General features: G+C 41.4%; 1 protein-coding gene across 4 annotated transcripts in view; it reads right to left on the bottom strand.

Annotated features, from left to right (window-relative positions):
- LOC127628460 (adenylate cyclase type 6-like) overlaps positions 1-19,260 on the bottom strand; it is a 97,724-nt gene that overhangs the window by 18,655 nt on the left and 59,809 nt on the right. For all 4 annotated transcript variants that reach the window (XM_052105209.1, XM_052105210.1, XM_052105208.1 and 1 more), the window contains 8 exons: positions 10,370-10,519; positions 9,702-9,823; positions 7,946-8,057; positions 6,965-7,092; positions 6,710-6,868; positions 5,652-5,793; positions 5,311-5,439; positions 4,368-4,396 (listed from right to left, as the gene is read on the bottom strand). In XM_052105209.1, coding sequence (XP_051961169.1) covers positions 4,368-4,396; positions 5,311-5,439; positions 5,652-5,793; positions 6,710-6,868; positions 6,965-7,092; positions 7,946-8,057; positions 9,702-9,823; positions 10,370-10,519 — 971 coding nt within the window. The remainder of the gene's footprint in view (positions 1-4,367; positions 4,397-5,310; positions 5,440-5,651; positions 5,794-6,709; positions 6,869-6,964; positions 7,093-7,945; positions 8,058-9,701; positions 9,824-10,369; positions 10,520-19,260) is intronic.

Genomic DNA, 19,260 nt, shown 5'->3' on the forward strand with positions numbered 1-19,260 from the left:
TGGGATAAGTGGCTCGAACCCGTTATTCGCAGTGCGAGAGGTCCCGCAAGCCTCCAAGAGATTTTCCCCATTCTAATTATCGTAAGCCTCATTGCATCTTAGACATCATGGGGGAAAATTGGGAGGAGGGACATACGGTAGGGAACCAGTAAAGCCATCAGGTCTTTGGAGCGCTTATTCGGTAACTCCGTGGATGCTGGTTTGTGGTCGCTGCACGACACCTCCTAGACTACATTTTTTACTTTCTCTTATCCTCTCGAAATTCACACCATAGAGAAGAGATTGCGATGAGCATAGGAGTATAGGTTTTAGCTTTGTAAGTCTGCCCAGAGCTGAGATATGCAGATCCCATGTACAATTGATCCCATTCAAAATTTGAGGTGGTTCGTGGTCAGTTGAATTTTGAGGTTTTGAATGGTGTATGTTTTTCATAGGGAGACATAGAGTCACCTAAATGTGATTGAGTCATTAATTTGATCCTGGATTTATAAACATTATGTCCCCCAAACACCTATTTTAGCCCATTAGATAGATTGTAACTAGGACGGCCCATGTGCAACTTATTTTCACCATCCACCAACCACTTACCAAAAATGAATGGAATATATAGCAGGTAGGACTTTCCTATAAAGGTCCTGTAGCCCCCAAATTTCACACGGTTGTAGCCCAATGTCCCTCGAAAGACAAATCGAGAGCATGAGGCTCTAGAAAAAAGGAACACACATGCTTCTTGCACTCACAGCTTGACAGAGCCTCTTGAATTAGATTAGAGACAAATTGGTTTAGGGTTGGGATCTACAATTTGGAAGGTTTTAGAGTCTCCAAATTTTTAGGCCCAATTCGGGGGCACTGACAGTCAAAGATCTCAAATTGAATTGTCTTGTGTCCTTTGGAACCCCCTTTTCTAGACATCCCACTTGCCCATTAAACCTTTCAGGTTTCATGGACAGCCTTAAATTTGGTGCTTCGAATGCTTCATCATTTGACCCTAAGAAACAACCTATTAAACAGTGTCCCTCAGTGATTGGAAAGTATTCACACCCCAACTATGGGTCCAATGGTATGCAGTTTTTTGAAAGGTACAAGATGTTTGAGGCCAGCTCAATATCCAAATTTTCCTGTGTGGGATTTACCACTTGTACTTGCTTTCTTGTGCTCCTCCCCATTTGAGCCCTTACAGAAAACTGACACTAAGTGGGCATCTTTTAAGACTGCTTTTTTTACTGGCTATTGCTTCTGCTAAACATGTAAGTGAGCTACATGCACTATTAGTGCATTAGTCTATTAGTGAATTGTGCTTGCGTTGTTGCCGGAAAATTATGGGGTGATACTTCAGCCCAATCCATATTCTCTTCCAAAGGTTCTCCATTGGCCTGTCTCCCTTTCAGCCTTCTTCAGAACCAGAGGATTCAAGGGATTTTTTTTATTGTGTACGGCAGGGGTGCCCAATACGTCGATCGCAAAGGCAATGCTGGTAGATCGCACAAAATGTAAATGTACTTTCTTTAAATTTTAATAAAAATAAATATAATGTCTTTCCTTCTTTTAGTTTCTGTCTGACTTGCACTTGACGAGTAAATATTGACCAGGCAAGGTTTTGTTTATTCAGTTGCCATGACAACTAGGTTTGCGCATACGTGCCTTCCAAGGACTTCTGAGAACAGAGCGCGAAATTGCGATGCTACTGCCCGGATTAGGCAAAACTGAATGGAATCAGACAGTTTTGCCTAATCCGGGCAGTAGCATCGCAATTTCATCAGAATAAGGTAAATGACCTGGCTATTGTAATCTATTGTGCTGTAGGTGTTTTGGGTTTAGTTTTAAAACTGAATGATATCAACATTGAACATTATTATATATTTTTTTATTAATTAGAAGATGAATTCCATGTAGGGATACATGCAGTAGTCCCAACAAGCATTTTCTTATTTTAAATGAAACTGTGTTTTTTTAGTTGGTAGATCTTATTGAGTTGGTCATTTAAAAGTAGATCATCACACAAAAAAGTGTGGGCACCCCTGGTGTACGGTATGTGCTTTAAGGTATTATGTGGAGGCTACCACTACTTTCAGGCAGTCCGATCAGCTTTTTGTCTATTACGGTGGTGTGAAGAAAGGTGGCCCTGTATCGAAACAGAAGTTGTCAAAATAGATAAAGGAAATAATCACTCTGCACTACAAGGAGGCTCAGAGGTCGTTGCCTAGAGGTTTGTCCTGTCAAACACTAGGGCTTTTTCTTCTTCATGGGCTAATTTTAGAGGCGTCTCCTAGAGGCTACCAGGTCTTTTCCATGCAACTTTGCCGGTTTTACAAGCTCAACGTTGCTGCCCCTCATGCTTCGAGCTTTGCAGTTCTTCTAGAGCAACCTTAACGGGTTTCAGGCATGTGGTAGTCCTCATGACTATGTTGGTAATAATCATCCACTAGTGTTTAACCCTGCCTCTGGTGGTCAGGAGGAATGAAACAGAATGCCAGTTACGTACAGTATGTAACTGTGGTCCTGTGAATTCTGGATAACCGCCAGAGTTCTTGGTCACTCGGAATGTGCGAGAAAGACTTCCCAGGTGGAGTGCTGAGCTATTATGGTGAATAACCCTCCGAGCTTAGCCCACATCATCACGTGACTATGTTGGTATATTCTCTCGACCTATCTTGCTGGCATGGCAATAATCCACTAGTGTTTAACACTGCCTCTGGTGGTCATCCAGAATTCACAGAACACACATAACTAGCGATTAATGCTTGTAAAGGGGTTAAGATGGGCAAGGAGGAGGCGAGAACCGGCTTGTCAATATAAATAATATTTAATTAAACTCAAAACCAAATCCGCATTTCTGGCGGCACCTGGGGACATTCCTCCGCCCCTGGCAGCGGCCCTACCGCTCCAGGCGATTGGGGAGTTACTTCCCTCCTCCCCTCGCGGACGGCGGTCTAACCTCGACCCCTCCACGTTTCTGGGGGACGGCAGGGCACTCCTCCGCCCCTGGCAGCGGCTCCATCGCTCCAAGAGGTCAGGGAATCCAGTCCCCATTCGCCCCGCGGATGGCGGCCGTTCCCCGCGTCCGGACGGTCGGGCTATTCCGTCACCCGGCAGATGGTAGCGGCGCTCCCCTGGGTGGACGGTAGTGTTGAGGACTCTGCGACTGGCATCCCTCCTCCTTCCCAGGTTTCGGCACCAATGTAAGGGGGTTAAGATGGGCAAGGAGGAGGCGAGAACTGGCTTGTCAATATAAATAATATTTAATTAAACTCAAAACCAAAACACACAAACATAAACACACACATGACGGACATGCCCGTAATTCTCTCTCTCTCGAACCGTTGTCACCGGCCGCCTTTATCCCTCGTGCGCCCCATCAGGCCGATTGGGGACCGGGCATGCAACATTCTAGCCCGGCCCCGCCCCCCTCCGCACCACACTGCTGTTGAGTCTCGGCAGACTCAGAGTGTGTCATATCAAGGTAGTCTGCTGCGTCCTCCGCTGTTGCACTCAGAATCGACTTGCAAGATCAGAATTGCGTGAGCAATTTGTGTTCATCATAGATTTTGAGTGGATTTTAGTTTGCGCTTTTGGCTGATCTGCATTACTCATATAGTGAATGGGGCACTAAACCAGCACAGAGAGCACGTGCTAATAGTGCATTTACTGGGCACATTTCATCCTTAGTGATTCCCCATGTGTGTTCCATCCGCACCAGTGGAAGAATGGCCGTTTGAGAACTGTTAACGGAACCGAAAGTCATAAAATTCCTCTGGTATTAAAAATTTTTCTGAATAAGAAGCATACAACATACACAGAGGTATGCAATGATATATTCATCAAATAAATTCTTTATTCTCTATGATTCATGACCAACATGTCTATGAGAGCGAGAAAAATGATAAGGGGGAGTGGTGTTTGGCTGTAGGAGTGGAGGTAGCCTACGTCTTTCCGTAACAGGATTGTGTCCGTGGTTTTCCGGAAAAAAATAAATAAATACATTTGAGTTATTTAATGATTTCCGCAACATATTTTAAGTTTTTTACAATTCAAGCACTTTGTAAGCACCTCTTGGTAAAAAAAAATATATTTTCAAGGTCTTAAATTAAAAAAGCCAAATTCAAGTACTTCAAGCACTTTGTAAGAACCCTGTAAAATAGCTGAACACCAATTGAGACCAACTTGGTCAGGCTGGGACACCAGGTAATACCAATAATTCTGGTTTCAGCTGGGCTTTTTTGCAGGGCTATTCTATCTAGAATATTCATTTTACACTGGCTCATTCCAATAGAAACACACAGCTTGTGAAAACAGCCTTTGAAATATCAGCTATAAACTTTGCAGAGCCAGAGAGAATGGATTTGTGTCCTAATAAAACTGGAACTCACTTATCTTTGCTGGAGGCTTCATCTATGCCCTGAAAACAGACAGGTAGATTAGTTACAGCGGGCTGTAGAAACACAATGGAAAAGGAAAAACACGTCTCATCTTAGACAGCTCCAAAGCCAAGCCCACAGAGCCACTGCCACTTTAATAGACACACACACATAGACTTCAAATTACACCCAGAGAGAGAGAGAGAGAGAACATGACAGAGACAAAGTCAAGGAATGGGTGTCAAGTAATCAAACTTAAATGTACAGTGGTTCATTTTTTTCAATGTCAAAAAATGTTCTTCAGAGACTAGTAAGTCCTTTGTAGGTTAATTTCCCTAAAAAGTGTAAAACTGTGGCTCTGTGATGCTCTCAAAACATTGCTCTGTTTGCTAGAGCAGCCTGACACAGCAAAATTGGCTCAACCAATGGCATAAATTTGGGGCAGGAATATCTGTTTGTCGACCAATGACAGAGAGGGGGAGTGTTCAGGAAACCTGTTTGAAAAGAGTGAATATTTTTGCAATTCCGTTTGGTGATACTATTAGCACAAAAATTTCACATTTCACTTGTTTAACCCTCATCTTACAATTACAATGTATAACTTGTATAATAATTTAAAATGATGTATTAATGAATACATTTATGTATTAATTACAATATATTTATTTGAAAATGTATTAAAAGAATAAGCAAAACCATCATACTAAATTCTTGTCCTGTGTACATTTTTTCCACTATATTTATTTGTCATGTTATTACATCACTGATTTTTATTTTGACAATGATTGAAACCAGAAAATTGCCCAGAAAGGGTAAAAAATAATTCACACAGGCATTGCCAAGCTCTGGAGAAAACTGCTTCATGACTTGTTGCTACACTCATAAGGAATTGCAGGGGAGATCAGATGCTGAGAGCTGTCAGAGGCAGAGTGTTAGTAAATGGAGCCGAGCTCACCATCTGTCTGAAGACTTTGGAATCCTTAGTTCTGGAGAAAGATCTGTCAGGAACCCAGCGCGCTATCAGCGCCTCTGAAGAGTTGGCTCTGGCACGCTGCATCTTAGCCATCATGGCTTTCTCTTCTTTCTGCAGGGAAAATTGGAACCACAAACACAGGAAATTAAACAATACTCCAGCAGACTGAGATAGATTGATACTTTATTGATCCCCAAAAGGGAATGAAATCGCAGTCCCCCACACTCACAACCAAGATTTGCCCACTCCCCCATCAAAATGCAAAAAGCCATTTAGCATTTGTGTGCAAAGTACGTAACGTCATATATCATCATGTAACTGACCCTATTCTGAGTACAGCCAAGCACAAAAAAAGTCTCAATGTTGTTGTCTTTCAGGTATGCGTTTCTGTCCCCTCCAAAACCTGGTTCCACCTCATAGTCTCCATTTAAATACTGCAGCGTGGCTTTGGTGATGTGGATCCGCCTGTAAACATTTATAGTGTGACAGTTGTAGTAAAGTGATATATAGAGAATTCCCACACCTTTCGAGGGTATATAAGTATTTTTAAAAATAATGTTGTTGAGATTGATGAGGTGATTTCCACATGTATATCAGCAGCTACCAATCATTTTAATCAATAGATTTAAACAGTTATCCTTATTTGTGCAAAAATGTCTCAAATAAGCCTCATAACAGATTAATGTCATCATGCTGGGATGCAGGCAAGTTTTACCATACACAAGAACTCACAAAGCACATAATCTAGCCGATTAAGTATTTTAAAGTAAAAAAGGAATATTCACTATAGAAATTCCCATAGCATTTCCATGATCTTTTAAGATTTTACTCATTTCAATGACTTGGGAATTAATATTTGAAAATTCCCTAATTTCCAGCTTTTCTATGACCAGGTTCAATAAACATTGCGGTTGCTAATAATACATTTAAAATGATTTGTGAACCAGTTCAACTGATTCACTAAAAAGAACCAATTCCTAAGAATTATTTGCTTACCAATTGGACATCACTATAGTTTGCAAGCAAATTTTACTCCACACAAGAGCAATATTTAGCTGATGAAATATATTAGAGCAGAGCATTACTAGTAAAATTGATATTCATTATAGCAATTTCCTTTCCACAACTTTAAGATTATGCTAATTTCCATGTCTTTTCCAGGTCTGGAAAAAACAATTTTAAAGTTCCCTGATATTTCCAGGTAGGCCTGTTGGAATCCTGTATGACCAATTGAACCTTGTAAATAGTTCATGCTTTATTAACTTTCAACACATTTACTAAGATTGATACATCTTTTCAAGCCAAATTTAAATTTGAAACAGACTAACACATCACATTTTCATAAATGAGCTTTCTGCATATGGGTGTTGTTCACTCTTACCCTGCTTGGCCTCCAGCCTCCATCTGGTTGGCCAGTGTGACATCATTTGACCAGACATCAAACTGCCATTTGCGCAGCCCGAGCACCCCGCAGTGCACACGGCCGCTGTGTATACCCACACGCATGTTCACATTCACTCCTGTGACCTCACGTACCAATCTGCAAGCAGCCACATGTAACGACATGCATAACACATTATATAAAAAATAATGAAAAGAGGATATAGAAAGGGAGAATGATAAATGCAAAGCATACGAGATGGCCTCGATCATGTCCACCCCCATCTCCACACAGCAGTGAGCGTGATCTGCCCTCGGTTCTGGAAGACCAGACACACAGTAATAACAGTCCCCCAATATCTTGATCCGCAGACAGTGGTTTTCCTAAGAATACAGACATAACACATCACACACACACGTTAATAAGTATTATTTGCACAGTATCGCTAAAATCATTTATGAAAACTGTCAAGAAATGTCTGTCATATTTCACCCCAAAATAAAATACAAAATAATTGAAGCACATTTTAAAACCATTACGATTTTTTATATTGTAAAATAATTTTTTAGATAATTAAGCACCTACCTCCACTAAAATATAAAAAAATTGAAATGATTATGTACACATTATATACAAGTTTGTATAATGCGTTCACTATTACATGCTGTGTATTACAAACTGTATGTTGTATTATATACTGTCTATATTATATGTACACACACACACACATATATATATATATATATATATATATATATATATATATATATACTGTATATATAATTCCACCACAGCATTGTGAAAGACTGATCTCCAGTTATCGGAAGCATTTGGTTGCAGTTGTTGCTGCTAAAGGTGGCACAACCAGCTATTAAGATTAAGATTTTGTGTTTACTCAGGTTGCCTTTGTTTTATGTTATACTTTATGTTAATCTCATTTGAAGATCTAAAACAATTGCATTAATGTATTACAGTAATAAGGATACATTTTATTATATTATTATTACAGTAACAACAATTTGAGGGGAAAATATGATTTAATAGTCATGAAACAAATATTTTTAGTCCTAAAAATAAGCTTTCATTTCTTAATTTAAAATAATTTTGGCATAAAGATTTTTTTCCTTTTTATTTGGAGTGAAATATGATCTGTATATTTCTTTGTGAAATTCACCGTATTAGTAGTCAATAACAGTCATCATTACACTAAGAATGAGATAATGTTTGTTTTCGTACCCAAGCTAATTTATCAAAGCGAGCAAAAAGCTCATTAAGGGTCATCACCAGCTCCTGGGCTGTGCACTGCGATGCCAAACTGGTGAAGCCCTCTATGTCAGCAAACAGGATACTGTCGAGAGGACAGACAGAAAAAAATAGATCAATAATCACTGAAGCCTCTTGTCTGGGTCACTGCAGTTGTTTTGATGGGCAAACGGAGAACAACATTGATTATGTTCACTCTCTGAATGGAGGGTGGCCACTCTCAATTCTTCCATTTATCCTTCAGTTATAAAAACCAGGACCTGGCGTCCTCAAGGTCCTAATAGCCACAAGTAGGGTATATGGTCATCAACTACAATCTAAGACATGACAGAATGGACACATGGTGAGGACACAACATTATCTGACAACAGATGGCACTGTTTCCTTCATAAACACTTGCAAATTCACAACATTTGAAAAGCCAGATCCCTGCTTAGTCAGTTACATGCAGCATTTTCACAAATGCTAGTTTGCCTAGCTTCTGTTTTGTTTTGTTACAGATGCTTCAAGCTGGCTTGATTTATATGAAATAACTCCTAATAACTTTCCATGAATTGGGCCTGAAACAGTAAAAATATATTTATTTATTTAACAAATGATCAGTGGAAGGAGGCGCTTCACCTTTAGAAAATGTTCAACTTTTTCATCAAAATTAAATAAAATGTATCAAATGTAAATATTTTTTATAAAATAAAAACGAAATAATTTATTTTAAATTAATGTAAAAAAAAAAAAAGTAATCTTTAGTCAAATTCATTTTATAAATAAATAAATAAAAACTATGCCAGAATGGGCAACAAGGTTGCCAACTTAGGCTAAATGAAAGGAATATCTCAGGTTCAATATGTTAAGCACAAAAAATGATCTTGTACTGTCCCTCCTTTAATAAAAGCAAAAATATGGGTTGCAGTGAAGCACTTACAATGGAAGTGAACAGGGCCAATCCGTAAATGTTAAAATACTCACTGTTTCAAATGTTTCAAAGAATGTGGATTTGACCAACTTTACGGCTCAAATAATACACAAGTTTTAAAAAAAAGAATTAACATGTTATTTTTGTTATTATTATTATAAGCTTCACATTCCTGCCTTTTAAAACCTCCAATTTGACCCATTCACTTTCATTGTAAGTTTTTTATTATTATTTTTAAGTAGGGGTGAGTTGAAATTGTTATTTGTGGTAATCTACATTATGCCACAAATGCTGTTGACTGAGCTTTCACTTGTATTGATCCTGGAATATTTTTTTAAGCTATCACTCAGTAGGGGCTAACTAGTTTGTGGCCAAATGTTGATTTATTACTGATAAATGTCTCAAAGAAATAAAAAATATGTTTTTGATATTATTTTACTTGAGGCTTGAAACTCTGCTACTAAAGTGGCTTGTTTTCATTTCATACAGCTCTCTGTTATTTGGCTGTGTAACTTCTGGTATGCCATAACAAGTTGCCATATCCCAACTTGACCCTCACTCTTACAAGCAAAGAAAAAAATTCACATCTCAAGAATACGAATAAACTTAATTACGTTAAATCATTCAACATATCTTCAGTCTTGGAAAAAATTAACCTAAAGTAGTATCAGTGTAAAATATGTTTTACACTCAGAATGTTTTAATCACACATAGATTAAGTGTTATAACGGTTTTGCTTCACAATTAGGAGGTGTAATGTCAACACTGGCAATCATACCAGTTCGAGACCATGTGCTGCTCTTGGCATTTGTGTACCTGACATTGTCGTGTTTCTGGATGTAGATCTTGTGGAACATCATATCCTCTTTCTTGGCATTGATGTCTGCCTTCATCTCCATGGCAACATGCCTTGGCAACACTGAGAGCAGCAGGCGCTCCTGGATTGGGTTTATGACATGACACCCGTGAGGTGTACACATGTACTTAACAAGTATTCGGGTAGCTGGCAAATGCCATGGACATGAAATTTCATTTTCAAATCAAGAATTTAGATAAAAATGTATATACTGTATTTATAATGGAAAGTTATTGTTTTTAATTGTTTAACATATTGAGTTCTGGTCATTTTCTTTACATAATTCCCATTCTTCCATTTATGGTATTTCATAGTTTTGATGAATTTACTGTTATTCTAAATTGTTGAAAACAGTCAAAATAATGTTCACATGCATGTACGTAGTAGGTATTTGTGACTACAAAGTAATAAAAAAAATGGCTTCAACAGGATGAGAAATTAAATAAAAAATCTTTTTATAAACATGTAGTTACTGATCCCAGGAAAACCTGGTCTAAATCAAACAGAAATGGGGTGAAACCACAATGTGTAACATCATTCATAAGAATGAAACGTGAGTTTATGAGGTGTTTCATGCACATTTATAAGAGGTAAGTAAGTGTGTTTGTGTAATCAAGTGTTGGCCAACCTGCTGCTGGTTCTCTCTCTGAAGGTGTATTCTGGCCTGGATGTATCCTCTGGTCTCTTTGAAGGCCTGTCTCTGAGATACTTCAGCTGGGTAGTGTGTGCAGATGCCGATGATGTTGGTGCAAAGGAAAATCAGCGTATTAGCACTTAACTGCACAGAGAGAGAGAGAGGGAGAGGAATTACATTCTTGAAAGATGTGGAAAAGGGCTGACTGCTTGCTGTCTGTCAGACCCTTTTACCCCTGGTGATCTGATCACAAAGTGTAAACGGGGTCCAAATCATCTTTTGATCTGCTCCACTTTTGGAAGTAGCTGAAAATGCAGGTGAACAAATCACATTTGAAGTTTAAACACTAATCTGTCCTCCTGTGTCCCGTACATCAGCGAAGGATTGCCCACTCACCTGTCAATCAACCACTGCAATAAATCAAAAGTTTATACTTTTGTTGATTATGTGTGGCTTTAAACATAAATACCCGTCTGATCAAAACATTTAAAAAAAGCCCATCTATAGAGGATCTATATGTTCAAGATTTACCAGATTTGCCTGACATCTACATGCAGTGAGACTGATCATTAGAAACATGCACATCAAAGAACATTTAAGGCAGATACTCCACTAAAATAACAATGAGTATTCTGCTTGAAATGTCACAGACTTAAAGTGTTTTTTTTATTACTTTTTTGACTTGCACCATGTCTTAACCAGAGGTGAAACGATAAAGCAATGCGCAATAAAAGGTATATGTTCCATGTTAAAGGAATATTTGGGGTTCAATGGAAGTTAAGCTCAATCGACAACATTTGTGACATAATGTTCGACTTGTATGTGTGACTTAAATTGTGTCATAATGCAGTTCGTGCAGCCTGATCACGGAAGCCAGATTTTCTCGACTCGCGATCAACTTCCGTTTGCATTGTCGGCGCAGGCACCGGTCATTGAGTCTTCTAAAAGAAAATAACAAAGTTTAGTGGCCATGTGTCAAATGCGTTCGTATATGCACACGGTCAGATTTATAAACTCAAAAAGACAACGTGGTCGACCAGGCGTGAGCCGATCAGGATCATGCAAAAACTAAGTAAAGCTGAACCATAATTGTTCCGAAATCCAGCTTCTCATAGCAGTACATTAAACTTCAAACAGTTTGTCTGTGATCTCTCTCCATCATGCAACAATGTCAAGGTCAGTGTGTTGCTTGGATCTTATCGCATAACGTTTGGTTAGGACACAGTGTTAGACGTAAGCCATGTCCAAACTAAAAAGTTCTTGTTTGATAACGCATATAGTTCCCTACATTTAGGGCCAAAGTATGCTTCGGCTGTCCGTGTAGCTGATCACCCCACGCACAATATGCGTGATGCAAATTTCGTCATCAGCACACCGTGCGCAGCCCAGATTTTCTGGACAGGTGGATTGAAAAAAAGCAGCTGTAGTGGCCATGCATTGAATTAGTGTTAATTTCGTCAGACGAGACGAGACTAAATATGTTCGTCAACGACCTTTTTTTCCATGACTAAGACGAGACGATAACGAGACTGCACCAATGTCCAAAAACGCTGACTAAGACTAAATTAACATGCATTATTGTTGACGAAAAAAGACGAGACTAAAATGTTTTGCATAAAATAAAAACGAAGATAAAATCTATCTTCATTTTCGTCAACAATCGTCTCGACTTTTTCATCATGAGATAGAATATTCAGCTGTTACGAGCCTTCAAAATATTCCGAACGAGTTCGCGCTGTTGCTCAAGTGACGGTTACAGGTCTCATACTCCTGTTGCTGCCAGCCTGTGGATGCAACACGAAACTACATGGAGCAAGAACACAACAACAATGACATTGACAAAAAGTCAGAGTGTGTCATTATAACTGACGGGAAGCACTGCGGACAAAAAATATCGGGGAAAAACACCACCAACCTTAAGCGACATCTAACACGCGACGAGCGCCGACGACATGCTAGGTAGAAGGAAGAGGCTCGATATTTGGTCGCATTTTACTTACAATGACATTGACAAAAAGTCAGAGTGTGTCATTATAACTGACGGGAAGCACTGCGGACAAAAAATATCGGGGAAAAACACCACCAACCTTAAGCGACATCTAAAGGGTACACTCTGAATAGAAAAATGAGACAAAAGGCAACCAAAAACAGCTTTAAAAACCTTTGTAATTTGTCAGTCTGAGTCTGTTGGGCCCCAGCTTTTGAATTGTGTTGGTTCAAAATAAAATAATCTAAAGAACAAGTTCATCATTTGTGAATGTGTCTCTTAAATCAGAAAACCAGACACTTTTAACAAAGTGAATTCAACAAAAATCATTCAACAAGTGTATTTTGTCAGGTAATTATGACGTTTAACCAATATTTGAGATGTGTTAAACACTATTTGACTGAAATGGTTATCTCAGAATTAATCTCAGAAATAATTTATTTTAAAAAAGACAAATGTTTTGACTTACACTTGACTAAGATATATTGAGTTTTCTTTTGACTAAAATGACGAGACTTTTAGTCGACTAAAACTTGACTAAGATACCTTAAATTCTCTTTTGACTAAAACTAGACTAAAATGACGAGACTTTTAGTCGACTAAAACTTGACTAACAAAAAAAGATATGTGAATGACTAAATATGACTAAAACTAACAAGGACATTTGGCACAAGACTAAGACTAAGACTAAATTAAAAATAGGTGACAAAATTAACACTACATTGAATGCCTTCGTATTTATTCGCGGTCAGAGGAGTATTCGCAACATGGTCGACCAGGTGTGAGCTGATCTGGAGCGCACTAAAACAAAGAACTATTGCCTACCAGGCCTTTATAGCTCTCAACCACACTAGAACAGCATCTGTTTTCGAAAACACTCTCAATTACCACATACTTTGGAATAAGATGACGTTGCAAAACTGAAAACTGAGTTTTCAGATTTAACTGAAGAGTGTGGCGGTGGCTTCAAATTACTCACACATCCACGCCAATATGCTGATAATTGCAAAATCTGCTTATTCAAAAAATGCGACAATGCTAGAAAACAGGCTTTACATGATGTTTGAAATCATCTGATTATTCTCTGTCAAAGCCATGTCAATCTGTCAGTCTCGGTTTTTGTCTGACAGGACCATGGAATCATCATCCCATGTCTGTCATGTGTTTCCTTTTCTGTCTTTGTGTGAGCGCACGTTTCGGTTGAATTCCCTGCCGTGCGCTCTTCGGTCTGTCTTTCATGTCCGAAGCATGGTGTCTGGATCCTGAGTTCCTGTCTGGTTCGATTTTGGTCTGTGTCGGGATCCAGACACTCATGCTCCATGTTCTGTCTGTTATTGACGTGGGTGCATTGTGCTTATATCATATTAGTGGCATGCGTCAATAGTTTATCTCTGTCTCTCGTGAACATGGGTGCACCTTGCATTGTGCTCGCATTGTGCTGTGCACCCAGGTCTCAAGCTGTATTGTGTTTCATGTCCGGAGCATGGAGTCTGGATCCTGACTTCCCTGTGTAGGTCAGTTTCAGTCTGTGTCGGGATCCGGACACTCATGCTCCATGTTCTGTGTCTGTCTCTCGTGACCGCAGATTGAGTTGTGCTCGCTTTACGCTGTGTGCCCGGGACGCGAGCTGTCTTCACGTTGTGCTGAGGTTCGGTCACTTCAGTCTGAGATTTCAGGTTTGTGTGTGGCCTAACTCTCACACAGGAGTCCTATCATGTTTTTGTCACCTGTTGCTTGCATCGCATGCCGTTTGCCTCGCGATGTACTCTTTAGTTTTGTTTAGTGTGAGAATGCGTGGCATCGCTTTGTTTGCCGTTGCTACACATTCTCTCATCTTGTTTGTCGGTTGGCATGGGCGTATATTGCCTTATTGTCTTGGCTATATGTGCTCATGCAATTTGGATGCTTTGTTGTCTTGTGAGAGCATGTGGCTTTGTTTTATTTCTGCATTGCCGCGTGTCTCTCCCCACCTCGTTGTTTGCTTATTATTAGTTCATTTACCTCACCTGTCCCCTTTTAACCTATTTGATTTCTCTCCCTATTTTAGCCTCCTCGTGTGTGCTGTCCAGTGCTAGTTCGTCTTGTGTAATCAGTCAGTCTTGTTTGTTGTCTGATCTCGGTCCGGTTTCTGATTTCCCTGTTCAGTCCGGTTGGTCCCGATTCCACATCTGTCTGTCCCAGTCCATCTCCGAGAGAATATTCTGTGCTGAGTTTTTTCCCTTATGGGGTTGTTTATGTTTTTTTCCCCGCTTTTGGGAGTTTTGGTTTGTTTTTTTGCTCTTTTTGTTAAATTAATAAATCCTTTGATTTTTTTTATAACTGCGCTTGGGTCCTGAGTCTCATCATTTTCTGACCTTGACAATTCTCTGCTTTTGACATCAAAACATAAATAGGCATGCACTGAACACTTGGGCACATTGGAAAAGTTGGCAAAAGGCTGGTAAAGGTACTTGTATTGAGAGCAAAATTGGGGTAATGAGAAAAGGGCCCATCCTTCTCTCTAAATTTAATCACATTATGATCAACATATTTAAAACCAGGGTGAGGGGGGATGTTAATACCATGTGTAAACAGGATGTAACAGAGTGATTCAAAAAGAGTGGAGCTCAAGCCTCACCCCCCTCATGTCTGATTTTAAATGGAATATAAACAGTCAGCCAGCCAACAGGGATAATCAATCTTTTAAATTCCACTAAATAAAAATCCAGAGAGAGACTGAGAAAGAAAGATAGTTTTTCTAGTTCAATCTTGTCAGCTACATATTATGATCTTTTTGCTTCTTTAACTTATGGCAAGCAAATGGCTCTCATGTACAGCCCTAAATGTTAGCCACTCATCCTTGCCCTCAGTCCTACCTAATAAAAAAAATGATCTCTGAGCAGAGTAGCTACCATTTCCTAAGATCATCCTATCAATAATGAAAACAGAACACAAAGAGAGGAACAACGTAACTGTGGAACAGCAATAAACACTGCAGATGGGTGGAGTAACTCGAGCGTCTCAATTTATGATTTACTGCCTGTATTACATAATTCGGGATTAAATCATTCACGTAAGACTTTAGCGTGAGGAATTGGGAACTCCAATGGTGTGTGGCGAGAGTTTTGATCAAAAGGTCAAATAGCACAAATAAAGCTGCTTCCCAAAACTGAACAAAGACGATGGTCAAAAGAAGTCTACAATACTTGGAGAAATTAATATAGAATTATATAATATTTTTTATTATATAAACACAACTTTTTTTCATTTCCATTTCATGTTTTTAAGTACCCTTCTAAGAAATTCTGAGCATAGGTAAAACATTTATATAATGAAAGATTTTAAGTGCAAATCAGTTGAGTTGTGCCATTTCCCAGCAAGTCTGGTGAATACCAACTAACTGCCGATGCTAACCAGCCAAACCTTGACCCCCTGGGCCTGTCTATATCTTTTAGTCTGTAATAAAAATTTTGACTACTAAATAAAAAATATTTTCTTTTTAACCAGAAAGAACAGCCACCTCATCCACTGTCCTCCAAATGCAATCAGTTTCCTGTTGATTAACAAACCACATAAAGAAATATTGATTCTTGTTGGCCAATCACAGGCTTCTCTTAAGCTGGTTATTATTTCCATTCATTATCTGTTCTGCCATTCATTATTCAGCATTTCCATGTCCTCCTTTTAGCAGGTCATATAAACTTTACACACAGTTTAAAAGGAGCAGAAAGCCCAGTTGCAGTATAAGGTCATAATAGCAAGAACAATTATAAAGTATAAAACACCTGAGGGTTTATTTATATAAAGGTGTGAAGACTAAAATGAAAAACATCCAGCATCAGGTCTTCTTTTATCTCAACACCAGTACCAGTATTTGAGGTTTTTATGGTATGCGGTAAAACCAGTGTTCTTAAGAGACCTTAACATAAGGTTAATGTTTTCGTGAAAATAGTTTTTGAGAGATGTGCAATCATACAGACTGAATTAAAGGATTTATGTGATTACACATAGGCTGTCAGACAGATGTGAATACCAAAAATAAAATAAATCATACACACAACGGATTAATTAATCTTAAAGGTTTTTTTTTTTTCATTTTTTCTCTCTTTTTTTATTTTTTATTTTTGGGTGAACTATCCCTTTTAAGAGTTAGGGTTATAATTTGGATAAACTAAGAAAGATAGTCAAATTATATCAGACTGTCAGAATTGTTACTTCCATTCACCGCAACAAGCATTTTTTGTTGTTGCTGTTGTTGTTAAAGAGTCTTTATTGACAGTACTCACTTGACAAGAAATTACAAGTGTATGGTTTCAGAAAAACATCTCAACTCCCTCATTTAAGTGTCCGTTAGAGTATGTATTCAGATTTTAGAGTCTAGGAAGAAGAGCCACGCACACCAGAAATCCATCTGCTCAGATGATTGTGGCAGCGGGGGCGTGGTCAAGCGCCCGTCCGGGAGAGAGAAGCGGTAAGGGCGCTCACACCTGGGCCAAATTATGACTAACACCTGTCTCTAATTGCAGTAGAGTGAGGAGAGCGGTGAAAAAGCCAGCAGCCGCAGAGCAGAGTGAAGCCGACCAGAGCAAGCCAACCCAGTGCGCTTGTGTTGTTGTGTGTTGGTTTTTTTGTAAATGTTTGTGAGACAGACAGCCATTAAAAACCTTACCTTTTTCGCTGAAACCTTCGTTTCCTGTCCTCCTTCCCGTGAGGGTTTTACACTGGTGCCGAAACCCGGGAAAACCATAATAATGGAACAGAGTCGCCCCATAGAGTCCTCCCAGCTGGCTGAAGTCCTCCAGTCCCTCGCGACACTCCACCAGAGCCACCAACAATCCCTGCTTGAGCTCCGGCAAGACCAGGATCGTCGTTTTTTTGAAATCATGCGGGCTCAAGCAGAGGACCGGCACGCCATCCGGAGCCTCCTCAGCCAGGAGGCCGCTCCAGCCGCAGCCGCGACCCCGGACACCCGCGCCACATTGCCCCCACCCGCGTTACAGAAGATGGGGCCGGCGGACGACCCAGAGGCCTTCATCGACCTCTTCGAGAGGACGGCGGAGATTTGGGGGTGGCCCCAAGACCAGTGGGCAGCCCGGTTAGTCCCTCTCCTGTCCGGGAAGCACAACTCGCGGCCCAACAACTGCCGGCAACAAGCCTCCTGGCTTACAACGACCTGCGAAAAGCCATCCTGCAACGGGTTGGTCGGTCCCCAGAAGAAAGTCGCCAACTCTTCCGGGCCTTAAAACTTGAGAAATCCGACCGCCCGTTTGCGTTCGCCCAACGGCTCCGTGATGCGTGTCGGAGGTGGCTGCTTGCGCGGGACCGCGGCGTCGAGGAGCTCGTCGACCAGGTGGTACTGGAGCAGTTTGTCCAGCGTTTGCCCCGGAAGACGGCCGAGTGGGTCCAGTGCCACCGCCCGGCGTCGCTGGAGGAAGCCGTCCGGCTCGCGGAGGACCACATGGCGGCGATTCCTAGGGCGGACGAGCCCTCTTTGTCTGTCTCCCCTTCCTCTGTGTCTTCCCCTGTTTTTTTTCCCTCCCCTCTTCCCTCTCGCTCTGCTCTCTCCCCAGGGTCCGTTCCTGCCCCCGCAGGCGTGGAGCGTTCGCGCGCCCAGCTCCCCGGTCTTGGGAACACCCACCAAGCCCTTCTCCATCCTTCAGCCGCTCTCCTCCTCAGGTGGGGGCGCCCGCCAGCACGGGTGCGGCCGCAGCGTCTGGGCCGGTCTGCTGGAGGTGTGGAGACCCGGACCACTTCCGGGATCAGTGTCCGCTGATGGAAATAGGGGCGGTGGTACGGGTCTCCGATGTTCCACAGACTGCCCCCGATCCAGCTGGAGCGTATCGGATTCCGGTAAGAATCCAGGGGGGTACATACCAAGCTTTGTTGGATACCGGCTGTAACCAGACCACCATCCACCAACGCTTGGTTCAACCCGGGGCTTTGGGCTCAGCTAAATTGGTGAGGGTAAGGTGTGTGCACGGGATATTCACAAATATCCCGTGGTGACTTTGGCGATCAAATTCAGGGGAGAAAAGCATAGTGTAGAGGCAGCGGTTAGTCCCCGCCTCACCCATCCGCTAATTCTGGGTACAGATTGGCCAAACTTTAGGAAATTATTGGAGGGAGTTTGCGCGGATGGGTCCTGCGTGAAAGTGAAGGGGTGTGTGTTGTGCGAGGCTTTGGCGGGGGAGGCGGAGCCAGGGCCGTCCTCTGCTGCTCCGAGTGATGGGGGAAGGGGCGAGGTGGACGCTCCTCCCGGAGGGGGACTTCCCCTTGGAGCAGTCGCGGGATGAAACCCTTAAGCACGCCTTTGACCAAGTGAGAGTAATCGATGGTCAACAACTCCGGCCGGGTGTCGCCGTCTCATATCCGTACTTTTCGCTGATCAATGATCGCTTATACAGGGTGACGCAGGACGCCCAGACAAAGGAAAAAGTAACTCAATTGTTGATTCCACGGAGCCGTCGGGAAATGGTTTTCCAGGCGGCTCACTATAATCCTATGGCCGGTCACCTAGGGGAACGAAAAACACTTCTCCGTCTAATAGCCCGCTTCTATTGGCCGGGCATTGGCGGTGACGTCCGCAGGTGGTGTGCGGCGTGCCGTGAATGTCAGCTGGTAAACCCACCGGCCACCCCAAAAGCGCCATTGCGCCCTCTACCATTAATCGAGGTCCCCTTCGAAAGAATTGGGATGGACCTCGTCGGGCCATTAGAACGGTCAGCACGCGGACATCGCTTCGTGTTAGTCCTAGTGGATTACGCGACGCGGTATCCGGAAGCAGTGCCTCTGAGCAACATCTCCGCACGCAGTGTTGCAGGGGCACTCTTCAAGATAATCTCCCGGGTGGGGATCCCGAAAGAGATCCTCACCGACCAGGGCACAACGTTTATGTCACGAGCACTTCGCGAACTTTACG

This window comes from Xyrauchen texanus, chromosome 35, assembly GCF_025860055.1.
Source record: "Xyrauchen texanus isolate HMW12.3.18 chromosome 35, RBS_HiC_50CHRs, whole genome shotgun sequence".
Lineage (NCBI taxonomy): Eukaryota > Metazoa > Chordata > Actinopteri > Cypriniformes > Catostomidae > Xyrauchen > Xyrauchen texanus.